Source organism: Chlorocebus sabaeus, chromosome 21 (assembly GCF_047675955.1).
Source record: "Chlorocebus sabaeus isolate Y175 chromosome 21, mChlSab1.0.hap1, whole genome shotgun sequence".
Taxonomy (NCBI): domain Eukaryota; kingdom Metazoa; phylum Chordata; class Mammalia; order Primates; family Cercopithecidae; genus Chlorocebus; species Chlorocebus sabaeus.
Genome location: NC_132924.1, coordinates 41,440,143 through 41,453,632, shown reverse-complemented (window position 1 = coordinate 41,453,632; position 13,490 = coordinate 41,440,143). Strand labels below are relative to the sequence as shown.

Here is a 13,490-nt window from a genome sequence, read left to right as displayed (position 1 = left end):
TGATAGCATATATTATATTTCTCTGTAAAAGATAGATTCAGTAATCAAGTAATATATTTTTAAGGTATATTTACATGACCATGATATGTATATGTAGAAGGAGGAAAACCCAGTTGTACTCTAAACTTTACTCTTAAGCGTGCTCAATTTGTCTGATTTTGACTGTTATCAAAGCAGAATATGCATTAATTACAACAGTGTTTACTTGTTTTATTTTTTAAGGAAGTAGCTTTATATAGTTATCTAAATTTAATTTAATTTGTATAGTAAATGCAATTAGGAAAGGGATGTTGCCTGGAAAAAAATGCATTTCTTACAAATCATTTTGTCTAGGAGTAACAGAAGAATCCAGAATAATTGATTCTAAATATCAAGTACTACAGTTTTTATCAGTTATAATTGTTCTTTTTGCCAGATAACCATGAACATCCTTTAAATGTTGTTAAAATTTTATTGACTTTACTACAGAAAAAAACTAGAAATGTCTCTAAAAACTTTAACTTGATCCAATCACTTGACTTATGGAAAGATCCCATTCTAAACACTCAAACTTCTGTTGTCCTTTTTAGTTTTGGGAAGTTTGTTGGTCCATATTTTCCCCCTGTCACTTCTATCAACTAAATATTTTCAAAATAATATGAATGAATGGCATCATCAAAAACAAAGAATACCTAAGTGGGTGTCATGAATGTCTTTTCCTGATTTTTGTGTACTCTGTCCTGTTGACGATGGATATTTATTATATTTTATGACAGATAGCTATGGAGGTCATTTCACATATGTCATAAACATTTAATTCTGGGAAATAATTTAAAAATTATTCAGCTTAAATCAATGTTCATGTTGCAAAATATGAATAAAATGCAGGTGTTCTAAGAGATTTTCAGTAAGCCAGTTCATAGTCATACCAAAGTTGTATTTGTACTAGATTGGATGGATGTGTATATATTCAACGTTGTGGGCTTTTAAGAATCATTTTTGAACAGCTAAAATAAATGCAGCACTTTTTACTTAATAGCCATTTTTATATATTAGATGTATTTTTAAAACTTTATCTTTATGACCCAAGGGACTTTCATTTTAAAGACAGCATGTTACATTTACAACAAGTTGAGGACACATAGCATCTTTCTTTGTTTTTTGAACATAGAGCTTAATACACACATGAACATACACGTATGTATGTGTCTATATATATAATGTGTATGTATGTGTATATAGATAATATACCCATCATAGATAATGTTAATTATAATGACATTACAACAGTTTTTTTATCGAATGCCTACTGTGCCCTGAGCACTCTGTTTGGCATGCTTTACCTTACTTCATCCTCACGTCAGCAATTTTATATGGTTATAGTTAGCCCTGTGTTACAGTGGAGGAGATGGAGGCCTGGAAAGTTTAGGTAACTAGCTTAGTAAGTAGCTGTGTTATGAAACATTGGAAGTATCTTCCCAGTAACTATTTAGCAATACTATCTCATCACACAATGAGAAAATATAAGACGCACAGCACATGCTAACAGCTCCAGAAATACAATTACTTAGAATGTACACATTTATTGACAATATGCAATTAAATCTCTTTCTGATTTCTGTCAATGCAGGTTTTGTTGTTGTTGTTTGTTTTGTTTTGTTTTGTTTTGTTTGTTTTGAGATGGAGTCTTGCTCCGTCGCTCAGGCTGGAATGCAATGGCATGATCTTGCCTCACTGCAACCTCCACCTCCCAAGTTCAATCTATTCTCCTGCCCCAGCCTCCCAAGTCGCTGGGATTACAGTATGTGCCACCACACTCAGCTAATTTTTTTGTATCTTTAGTAGAGACAGGGTTTCACTGTGCTACCCAAGATGGCTCAATCTCCTAATCTCGTGTTCTGCCCACCTCAGCCTCTCAAAGTGCTGAGACTACAGGTGGGAGCCACCGCTCCCAGCCTACCTGGTTACTTTCTCTAGATGGGAGATAGCAATGTGACGTAAAACTGCCCCAGGGACTCCAGAACTGCTGGTACAGTTATACTTCTGAAGAACTAGGCCCCAAACCAATTTTTCTCAGAATTCCAGATGATAAAATTATTAGCATCATTTTTTCGTGTGTGTGAGTCACAATGGATGTCAATTTTCTAACCCTTTTTATTTCTATTTTCTTCCTGCTCTTTCCTGAAAATTTTCACACAGCTACAGCAAAACAAAGAAAGTAGCTGGGACTACAGGCATGCACCACCATGCCTGGCTAGTTTTTGTATTTTTAGTAGAGACAGGGTTTCACCATATTGATCAGGCTGGTCTCAAACTCCTGACCTCAGGTGATCCACCCACCTTGGCCTCCCAAAGTGCTGGACTTACAGGCACGAGCCACTGCACCCAGCCAGCAGTACATTTTTTTAAACTATTATTTTAGAAACAGAGTGTACATGTGCAGGTTTGTTACCTGGTGTATTGCATGCTGCTGAAGTTTAGGGTATTAATGATCCCATCTCCCGGGTACTAAGCATAGTACCTGACCGTTTTTCAACTCTTGCTCCCCTCCCTACTTTCACCCTCTAGTAGTTGTCAGTGTCTGCTGTTCCCATGTTTATGTCCACATGTATCCAATGTTTAGCTCTCACTTATAAGTGGTAACATGTGTTATTCGGTTTTCTGTTTCTGAGTTAATTTGCTAAGGATACTGGCCTTCAGCTATATCCATTGTGCTGCAAAGGACATGATTTTGCCCTTTTTTATGGCTGTGTTGTGTTCCACGTTGTATATGTACCACATTTTCTTTATCTGGCCCACCACTGAAGGGCACCTAGGTTGATTCCGTGTCTTTGCTATCATGGATAGCACTAAAGCAATACATTTAATACTTTTTTTTAATAACATGGGCTTTATGAGGCACTGAGAACTAAAACAAATGAGCACAGGAGGAGGATCTGAAGATCTGTGCTTTAGCACATTATAATACTTCTTCCATTGGCTTAAGAATTTCCATTGGGATCAATAAAACATAATCCTTATTAAAATGCAGTGTTTGAATATAAAGAACAAGGTGCACATTGCAACATCACTAGGCAAATAGCTGAACAAGCAGCAACTGCAATCATAAAGTGGGAAAACCCACTCAGGCACACCCTCTAATGAGGTGTCAGTGCAGTGCTGAGGGCTGCTAGGAAACCATTGCTATAAAGTAGTTTTCCTGTAATGTTGGATGGGAGGGCAAATTAACTAGGTAGACCCAGAAGTTGATAACAAACTGTCCATGTCTGTAAACAGCAGTCATGCATTGTTGTATATGCAGTGTAAAGATTTTTACTTTCACAGAACAGTGTGTTTGTATGTGTGTTGTGGGAGGAGAGGGAAGGAGAGAGTGTATGTGTGTTTGTGTGGGAGAGAGAGAAGAAATTCCTAGCACACGCTGACTAATAGCATTCATAATACTTTGAACATTCAGTGAAAATAATTCCTGTAATTGTTGATATAGGTATATTTGGCATTTTACTTACTTGCGTATTTTTAATTAGAAAGAAATTTCTTAAAATGCTGCATGCCAAAGTGTATCTGGCATGTCTTCTGTGAAGCACAACCATGACACTCTCCAGAAATAATGTTTGACACTCTTCCCATGCAGTTCAATTTATGACCTTCCTCCAGTCCTGCAGAACCGTGTGGCCACCTCCTCCAGATCCATTTATGGGATCTTTTTTCCTGTAGCTATGTAGACCCTGAGAAATGTCAGCCCTGGAACCTGGAAAGTATTGACAGGACCAACATTTCTCTCCCTCTGGGTCATCATCGTTAGGCGTCTGAAATTTGAGAATAGAGATGGGCACTAGAACGTTTTAAAGAAAAGAATCAGAATACAAAGAAAACAGATTTTCACTTGTGAATTTGTTTTTGCCATGTGTACTAGGGAAGTAGGAGCCTTATCTGAGCTTGAAGCTAGGTTAACTTAGAACAGAGTCAGACAATTATTAGAAGCAAAGACCGGCATCCTAGATTCCGCAGCATCCCTTCCATGAGTCTACGGTACTTTAAATTTTTTTTTTTTTTACTTGAGTAGCGTTAGGTGTACAAGTGGTGTTTGATTACGTGGATGAACTGTATGGTGATGAAGTCTGGGCTCTTATTGTTCCTATCAGCCAAATTGTGTACATTATACACGATAGGTAATTTTTCATCCCTCAGCCTTCTCCCAAACCCTTCTTCTGAGTCTCCAATGTCCATTAAACCCCTTTGTATGTCTTTGGGTACCTTTAGCTTAGCTCTCACTTGTAAATAACATGTGCTATTTGGTTTTTCATTCCTAAGCTACTTTGCTTAGGATAATGGCTTCCAATTCCATCCAAGTTGCTGCAAAAGACATTATTATTTTTTATGGCTGAGGGGTATTCCACGGTGTATATGTATACCAGATTTTCTTTGTGCACTCTTCCACTGATGGGCACTTAGATTGATTCCATATGTTTGCAATTGTGAATTGTACTGTGATAAACATGTGCACACAGATGTCTTTTTATAAGATAACTTCTTTTCCTTTGAGTAGATACACAGTTGTAGGACTGCTGAATCAAATGGTAGATCTACTTTGGAGACTGCAGTCTTTTTTGGAGTTATTTCAATTATATTATTGTATATAATCACTTGGAAAAAACGTTCCTTTTTTTCACAACCTTGCCAGCATCTGTTGTTTCTTGACTTTTTAATAATTGCCATTCTGACTGGCATGAGATGGCATCTCCTTGTGGTTTTGATTTGCATTTCTCTAATGATAGGCAATGTTGAGCTTTTTTTCAATGTTTGTGAGCCACATGAATGTCTTCTTTTGAGAAGTGTCTGTTCATGTTCTTTACCCTCTTTTTGACACTAGAGTCTTAACTGCCAACACAAAAGTCTTACCTGTTGAGTGAAAGTCTTGGTCAAGTCTGAACTGAAATAGACTTAATTTCATGTTTCAGTTGAGTCGAGGCTAAGAGTTGGCAAAAGTCAAATTAGGTCTGTGTCTTAGTTCATCTGTACTGCTAAGACAAAATGTTTGTGACTGGGTAATTTATAAACAATAGAAATTTCCTTCTTACAGTTCTGGAGGCTGGGGAGTCCAGGATTAAGGTGCCAGTGTCCAGTGTCTCGTGAGGGACTTCTTGCTTTGTCCTTACGTGATGGAAGCGCTGAAGGACCAAGAGAGCTAAAAGCTTTGGAGCCTTAATCCCATTCAGAAGGGTGGGGCCCTCATGACCTAATCATCTCCTAGAGGCCCCAGCTCTTAATACTATTGCATTAGAGGCTAAGGTTCAACGTATGAACTCGGGGGGACACACTCAGACCGTAGCAGTCTGCAAATGTGCATAACGTCTACACCTAAATTGGTATTCTTTCTGGAAACAAAACGAAAAAGGTCACTCACTTTTCTGAACATTTTAGTAGCAAGCAGATTTTGCAGTTTGGCAGCCTACAACAGATGTAAAATTTTTAGGCTAAGGAGTTTTCATACTTTGGGAAGCCAAGCTGGTGGTAAAGGAAGCACAAAATATTAGAGTTAACTTTAGTTCTTTGTGTTCTAGGCCAGGTCTAGAAAGGTTAGTGAAGTGAAGAAGTTTTGGACAAGGTATATACAAAGTTGATATAAAGTGAAGGACAAAGGAGATATACAGAGGAGATGATAGAACATTAGAGGTATTAGGGAAAGATGTTTCCTGCTTACTCCATTGAGTGTCTGGGGAAATATAGGGAAGGGTGCTCCATACCACCCCAGTTAGCACTTCTAACTGTAAACAAAGGAGTAAACACAGTTCCTCCCTCTCTTCTCTTCTCCTACTACTTTCCCCTCTCATCCCCTTCCACCTCCAGGTCAGAACCGCTTTTATCCTGTATTTCCAGAATGTTGGGGAAAGTTGAGAGAGAAAGAGAAAAAGAGAAAACAGTTGGAATATGGCTAGCTAGAGATTCTGTGGTCTCTATTCCCTTTTAAATTACCATGACCATGTGAGATTGGGCACATACACACATGTGCATGAGTGTGCACACACACACATACTTTTCTTGTATATGTAATATATTTTTTAAAGAGATAAACATGGATTCGAAGAAAGAAAATGAGATGACAAAGAGAGATACTAAATGTGACTGCCTCTGGGGAACAATCCTTAAACATACCCTCTTCCTCCACCCCGACCTATCCCTCTCTCTAGCAGAGTGAGAGGCACCTTCTCCCTGTTCTTCTATCACTTTGGTGAAATCTCTTTGTGTATCTTATACTATGTGATACTGTTTGCTTATATATGTCTCTCCTCATTTGGTCTGTGAGCTGCCTACATCCAGGATGTCCCTTTTCTTTACTCTGAGTGAGATGGACAGATCACACCGTGACTTCCAGTGTCCTTAGAACATCTCATGGTAAAGAATAGACTGTAGGAAGTATGTGATTGTTCTAGTAAAAACTCATGATAAAATGATGTATGAGTCATTCTGTATCATAGTTTGCATTTCAACCTATACTAACGAGCCCTATTTTAATTGTTTCAGCAGTTAGTGGATAGGGGGATAACGGTAAATAATTTCCAGGCACCACTATGTTATTATTAAACTATTATGGACATGTGCAGGAATCTATGGAAATGTGAATTGGTCATGATCTTAGATCTTTAGTCATCCAATCTGAGAAATTAAATTAACTAAAATAACTCATTCAGTTTAACCACTTTAATTCTAAAATATTAAATCATGCCAGTATGTCTGGTTCTGGTATTCCTCAAGCCAAAATAATCAATATTAACACAATTAGAATTCCCAAGTTAATTACTTTATATGCCCATCAAGATTGTTTCACAGAAAATTCATTATCTGTGATTTAATGTGAATTTATATGTTGAGATTTATGTCTATAAACAATAATTTTTGTAGGAAAAACTCTAGAACCCAAAGTACCTATTTGCTTCAGAGAATATGAAATACAGTGAAACTTACTAAACTTACTGAAAAATTTGGAGGGTTCTTGCCCTCTACTATTGCAGCAGAATTGAAGCCAGACCCCCAAACCTGACCAAAATCACATTTTTGTCACTCTTCCTTCTCCCAAATTCACAACTAAATCATAATTATCAAGGTATCTGTTAATTACAATGAGCAGGTCAACTCTTTCCAATAAATTATATATCTTTGTTGTTAGATTTTTGTAATAAAAGGTCCTCCTGTTTCAGTTTTTCAAAATGCATTGTAGTCTAGAATTATATACGCTTTCTATTTTGAGAGTAAATTATAACTGTTTTCTCCTTCATTACAGAAGACAATATATGTGTATCTTCAAATGCAGCATCCTGTGCCAGGTGCCTTGCGCTGGGTCCAGAATGTGGATGGTGTGTTCAAGAGGTGTGCCTTTTTTTTTTTTTTTTTTTTTTTTTTTTTGCTTTTTCTCATGGTTGACTTGAGCTATAGCATGACTTCATTTTCCTAATATTCTGTGCCTTGAAGGTGCATCAGGAAAAAGAAAGATACTGCAGAACATAAGGAAAATTTTATTTGGTTTTATGCTTGGAAATAGCATATCTGGCTGAATATAAAATAAAGCATAACCTTTTTATTAGGAAAATTACGGTAATTTTGAAATGAAGTACAAACCATTTTATGTTTTCCATCTGTTCTATAGAGAGAATTGGCAACCACAGCTAGTAACTTTTGATAGTTCAGTAGGCTTTGGTGTGGAATTCTTGCTTCAGCTTGAGGCATTAGGTTATGTATCCTGTTGTTCAAAATAACTGTTTTTCTATTCTACCAAGATAAACAGATCCTAATAACAAAATTCTTAGTAAAACAATTACAATGCATTCCTTCTTTCTTGGCTCTAGGGTTGTTTTGTGAGTTTTCTTTTTTTGTCGGTAATCTAGAGTTAGAACTGCCTGTATCTAGTAAATTGCACTGAAGAAGCAATCTGCTAATTTGGGATTTCTTCTTATATGAGATTGCCTAAATAATTTTACATTTACTTATGTAGCTCCTGGGAATTGGAACAAACAAATGGGTCTTTAATGGCCTTTTCCTTGACATGGAGATAAGTCTGTAGCTTTTGTCTCCTCTGACTTAACAACTGTGCCTACTGTTATCCTTCCGACCTCCTTTATTACTTCTTGGAGAAAAAAGAAAGTTGAAAGGTAGCAACAAATGGTGGATATCATTTTCTTCTAGGAAGCAAGTCAGAATAAAAGTAGGGGAGGAGTTCAAGAAATGGTAGGCATGTCTGAAAGTAAGTCTCCCTACCGATAGCCTAAAGGCTTCCCAGATGGACTCTGGGCTCCACCAGTGAGAAAACCAGATGTCATTCATGAACTACAAAGTGCTTCATCAGAACCCGTGGAGCCAGGCATGTCACAGAGAGGACAATTTCAGAGTTTCTGGGTCCGATCCCATCACTTCCTGTGAGCCAAATGACCAAAAGAATTCACTTTACTCTAGCATCTCCCTTTCTTCATCTCTATAACCTCAAATTTGGTGTTTGCTTCCAGGTTTTTCTCTGTCAAGAATGTTTCATGGCTTGTTATTTCCTGACCCCAAACCAGTACTTCATTTTAGATTTTTACTGCTTCTCTAAGGAAAATCCTTAGAGCCCTGAAGTTTGTGCCAACTTGCTGTCAACTGCTGAATGCTTTAGTGAGGGCAGTTTGGAAGAGCCTTCAAAAGAGAAGCCCAGTTGTCAGCCACATGTAACATGTTAGCCATAGAACATTAGATTTCAGAGGGACCCCTTCTCCCTCTCACACCTCCAACTGGAAGAAAATAATCTGGAGAGTCACAGCTTTGGGCATAACTGTCAGTCCTGCCATAGAAGGAGGGAGTTTGAGTATTCGGAGGAGTCAGTTGTCTGATAGAAGGAGCTAAGTCAAGGAGAAAGGAGGTGGCTGCTGGAGGGGAGAAGGAAAACCTGTCACTATTGGCGACATTCTTCAGATGGGATCTTAGGGAAAACAGTCAGAAACTTACTTGGGTGCTCATGTCCTCAAATATTCTATACAGTGCAGTTCAGCCTAGTTTATGTATTGAAAGAGCAGGCTCTGAAGAAACACTGAGGTTGGATTCAAATCCCAGTCCCACCAGTTTCTAATGTTATAAACTTGCACATGTTACCTAACCACTTTGAACCTCAGATTTCCATACCTCTAAAATGGAAATACAAATTGAACCCTCCCCACAGTCTTTGTGAGGATGAAATGAAGCAATGTGGGAAGCATTGGGCACAGAGGCATGGCTTAAGAAATGGGAGTGAGGACTATATAGAACTTTGACAAGGCTCTGGAACAACTCATTCAGGGTTAGGAAACCAGGAGGAGTGCCTGCATTAATAACACAACCTCAGGGGAAGCAGTCAGTTTTAGGACTCAGCCACCATCCGTGCCATTAACAGAAGGAGCTGTCCACTCCCTGCAGGCTGACCTGATGTCATTGAGAGGAAGAATGTATTATTTAATTTTGGAAGATCCCTCACCCTTTAGGTGCGGATGTGGCTGATGCCAATGATTCCTCAACCAGTAAGGCTGGAAGGAGAGGCAAGGGAGAGGCAGGCCTTTTTTTTTTTTTTTTTTTTTTTTTTCTGCTCATGATTAGGATAGATAAATGGTAACAAAGTAAACCTGGCTTGAATAATTTTCAAAGTTAGTCAAAAGCAAAAGGTCTCTAGAAAATTTAGACAGGATATATCCAGTTTGCTTGCACTATTATGTAGCATGTTAATCTGCCATTCCATGTACTTTGCTTTCTCTCCTACACTACATAAGTAATTGGAAAGTAATTAGGATAGAAAGGGCATCATCAGTGTTACCTAGTTTAATGCCCCATGTTCCTTTCTAACATTATATATCTTGAAGAATTCCCTTCCTCTCCTACCTGTTATGTCTGATGCAGAGTGTCATGCATAGTTAGAGTTCAGAGTGCAGGCTCAGAGCATAGTTATACTTTCACAGCATATATGATAGGAAAAATTTCACTGTCAAAGGGAATATGATAGAATTCTCTCACTTCTGTGCAAATTGCTATGTTTGGAAGTCAAAAAGACTCAGTCATGAGTAGGAAAAAAAAAAAACCTTTTCATATATATAGCCCCAGAATATTATATTAAATTGATGAAAATAACAACCAATAAAAAGCCAACCAGGTCAGGTGCAGTGGCTCACACTTTCGGAGCACTTTGGGAGGCCGAGGCAGGCAGATCACCTAAGGTCAGGAGTTTGAGACCAACCTGGCCAACATGGTAAAACCCCATCTCCACAAAAGATACAATAGTTAGCTGGGTGTGGTGGTATGTGCCTGTAGTTCCAACTATTTGGGAGGCTGAGGCAAGATAATTTTTAGAAGCTGGGAGATGGAGGTTGCAGTGAGCCGAGATCGTGCCACTGCACTCCAGCCTGGATCAGGAGGGAGACTGTGTCTCCAAAATAGAGAGAAAAAAAAACAAAGCCAACCAGAGAAACTTCAGTCTGAGCTTTGAGCTTTTCCTTCTCAAATAGGTTTTAGATGCAGAAAGTGGAGTAGGATTTTTGCTTGTGTTTTTCTTGTAGAAAAGTAAAAATATTAGGATTAAAAGAAATTAAAATGATATAAAATACCAAAAATGCAATATTTGCTATGTCATTTTCCTTGCATGTAATTGAGATTGATATACACTAAAAACATCAGTGATTTTCTTTCTTTTAAACAGGATTTCATTTCAGGTGGATCAAGAAGTGAACGTTGTGATATTGTTTCCAATTTAATAAGCAAAGGCTGCTCAGTTGATTCAATAGAATACCCATCTGTGCATGTTATAATACCCACTGAAAATGAAATTAATACCCAGGTGACACCAGGAGAAGTGTCTATCCAACTGCGTCCAGGTTTGGTCATTTTCAAATAAATCTATAATGATTCTTAACTTGAAATTGCAATTTATTTTAATTTGCTCATTTTTAATATTATGTGGCAGGCAGTATTGTTATTGTAGAAGCCACAGTGGACTCAGAATCAAGAAATTAGAATTCTAGTCTTTATAGTGCCTGCAGCCAGCTGTGTGTCTTCGGACACTGCAAACCTGAGCACACTATATTCTAATTATGTGTTCTCTTCACGTAATCTGATCAGGTTGTGATGTAATTGTGTTTTTCTACTCTACTGTGAGCCCTAGGAGCAAGGGGACATATTTATTCCACTCTGTTTTTCCAATGCCTAGCAGAGCGCTGGCATGTAGTAAGCACTCCATAAGTATTTGTTAGCTTGACTGATCCCCTTTGGAAGGGATCTTCCAAAATTAAATCAATCAAGCAATCAATATTTATGTGATTGTGATTTAATCACAACCAACTTGTGATTAAAAGTTTATTACAAAGTTCTTAGAGCTTTTGTAATAGATTTTTAATCACAAGGCTGCAATTCATGATTATCATAATTACCTTGGGCCATTTTGTGATGGCCCCTGAGATTTATATACACCTTTTCTCTTATACCTCTTTTTTACTTCCTCTTCCTTCACAGTGTATTTCACAGTTTGGCCTATGTTGTAGGCCACTGGACATTATTCACTTTCCTCCACTGCTACAGAATCCTGGTGTAAAAACTACATATAGTAAGATAAATCAAGGTACACAGATGTGCACCACTCAATTAGATGCATGTAGTTTAAAGCAGTTTGCAATTGTATCCAAGCCTTCGTTATTTCATTGCGGGTGGTCCTGTCCTGTCATTAATTTTTAAATAACCATTCTTGACACATTCCCTTCCCCATTCCAGAAATCTGCTATTTCTTCCAGACTCTGATTATCAGAAAAACAAAATCCATTACTTTCTTGGCCCTGGGCATATTCCCAGTTTCCAATTAAAACTATGCTCTTTCCCATATTAAATAATAACACAGCCCAGTATGGACATTGTGAGCAACAGTTAGAAAGGAATATACGAAAATGAAAGTAATTAGATTGGTAAGATTATAGCTATTCTCACCTTCCATTGCAAAAAATTATTTAGTGTGGTAAATAAATTCTTTTTAGAAAAAGAGAAAGAGAGAGGGTGAAACAAAAATTATATGCTCTTGTTCACCTAAAACTATTCAATACATCCACTAAACTCTGCCCTTAGATATTCCTATAATTACACATGCCTCTCTCGTCTGTGTTTTCTTTTGCCTTTTTCTTTGTACTGGAAAGTTTGAACATTATTCCTAAGTTGTTAACCATTTTTAGCTCCTTTTTGTGTAATTTGTATCTCCATACAAATATGCCTATTTTTCTAATCGAATGCCAATTTTCAGCAGCTTATATATAAAGCTTACCATATATCACTTGCCTCTAGTAAATATGACTACATCCTTAAAAATGTTTTATTTTTTTTTAAATTCTTGAGATGTGACAATTATAAGCTGCATTTTATTTATTTATTTATTTTTCTTATGCTCCTTCGTGCACACTGAATATAAGCTGCATTTTAATGTTATAGTTGCCCAACCATTTTTAATGATTTTTTTCTTTTCCTGTTATCCTAATAGGTTTGTAGTCCTAGTTTTTCTGATCTATATGAGCCTGAGATTACTTCTAACATACCCAATTTCTTATGCATTTCCATATCCCCAGCAAGACTATATACTAGAGCCTTTCCCATTGTTAATCTACCTGATTCTTCAGGATCTTAATCCAGGCCATTGCCCCTTTCAGCACACATGTAATTCCACTATATTTCAGCTTTCATACTCAAGTGAGTCTGGAAATACTTCCCAGTTCACGCTTGAATTTAAGTTGTTAATATCATCTTTCCTGCAAATCTTTCAGAATTCTCAATACCTGCCTCTTCACTCTTCATTTTCCTTCAACAGGATTTTCAAAATAGCAGAATTGAAATACCCACACCTTAATATTTGCACATGAAGTAAATAGGAATTATATAATAGAATAGAAAAATAATTAGTAAACAGTCTCTTAGTCTGTTTGACTGCTATAGCAAAGTACCATTGATTGGGTGGCATACACAACAGTTTATTTTCTCATGGTTCTAGGGGATGGAAAGTCCAAGATCAAGGTGCTAGTGGATTTGGTTACTGGTGAGAAGTCTCATCCTGGCTTGCTATGTCCACATAGGACAGAGAGAAAGTGATAAAGAGAGAGAACACACATGCACAAGAGTGAGAGAGTGAAAGCTCTCCAGTATCTCTTCTTAGAAGGGCACTAATCCCATCATGTGGGCTCCATCCTCATGACCTCATCTAAACCTAATCATATCTCCCAGAGACCCACTATTCAAATACCATCACATTGGAGGTTAGGGCACCAACATATGAATTTTTCAGAACACAATTCAGCCAATAGCATTTGATACATAAATAATATTTTCAAAAGTCCATGGAATATTTTTAGAAATGAATTATACTTTAGGCAGGAAAACACAATTCTAAAAATAAAACTGTTCTTATATGCCAATATCTATAAGCATGGCATAATAAAATTTTAAATCAATACAAAATGATAAATAAATATTAAATAATGGCAAGTTTCAGAGAAGCCTCTCCT

The 13,490-nt window shown here is 37.3% G+C and overlaps 1 protein-coding gene across 2 annotated transcripts in view; it reads left to right on the top strand.

Annotated features, from left to right (window-relative positions):
* The window catches only part of ITGB8 (integrin subunit beta 8), an 84,955-nt gene that overhangs the window by 25,423 nt on the left and 46,042 nt on the right, over positions 1-13,490 (top strand). The window contains exons 2-3 of one of the 2 annotated variants that reach the window (XM_007981926.3): positions 7,259-7,344; positions 10,661-10,835. The exons of the other annotated variant lie outside the window; for it this stretch is intronic. Of the exons in view, the coding sequence (XP_007980117.3) occupies positions 7,259-7,344; positions 10,661-10,835 (261 nt within the window). The remainder of the gene's footprint in view (positions 1-7,258; positions 7,345-10,660; positions 10,836-13,490) is intronic. 2 annotated transcript variants of the gene reach the window in all.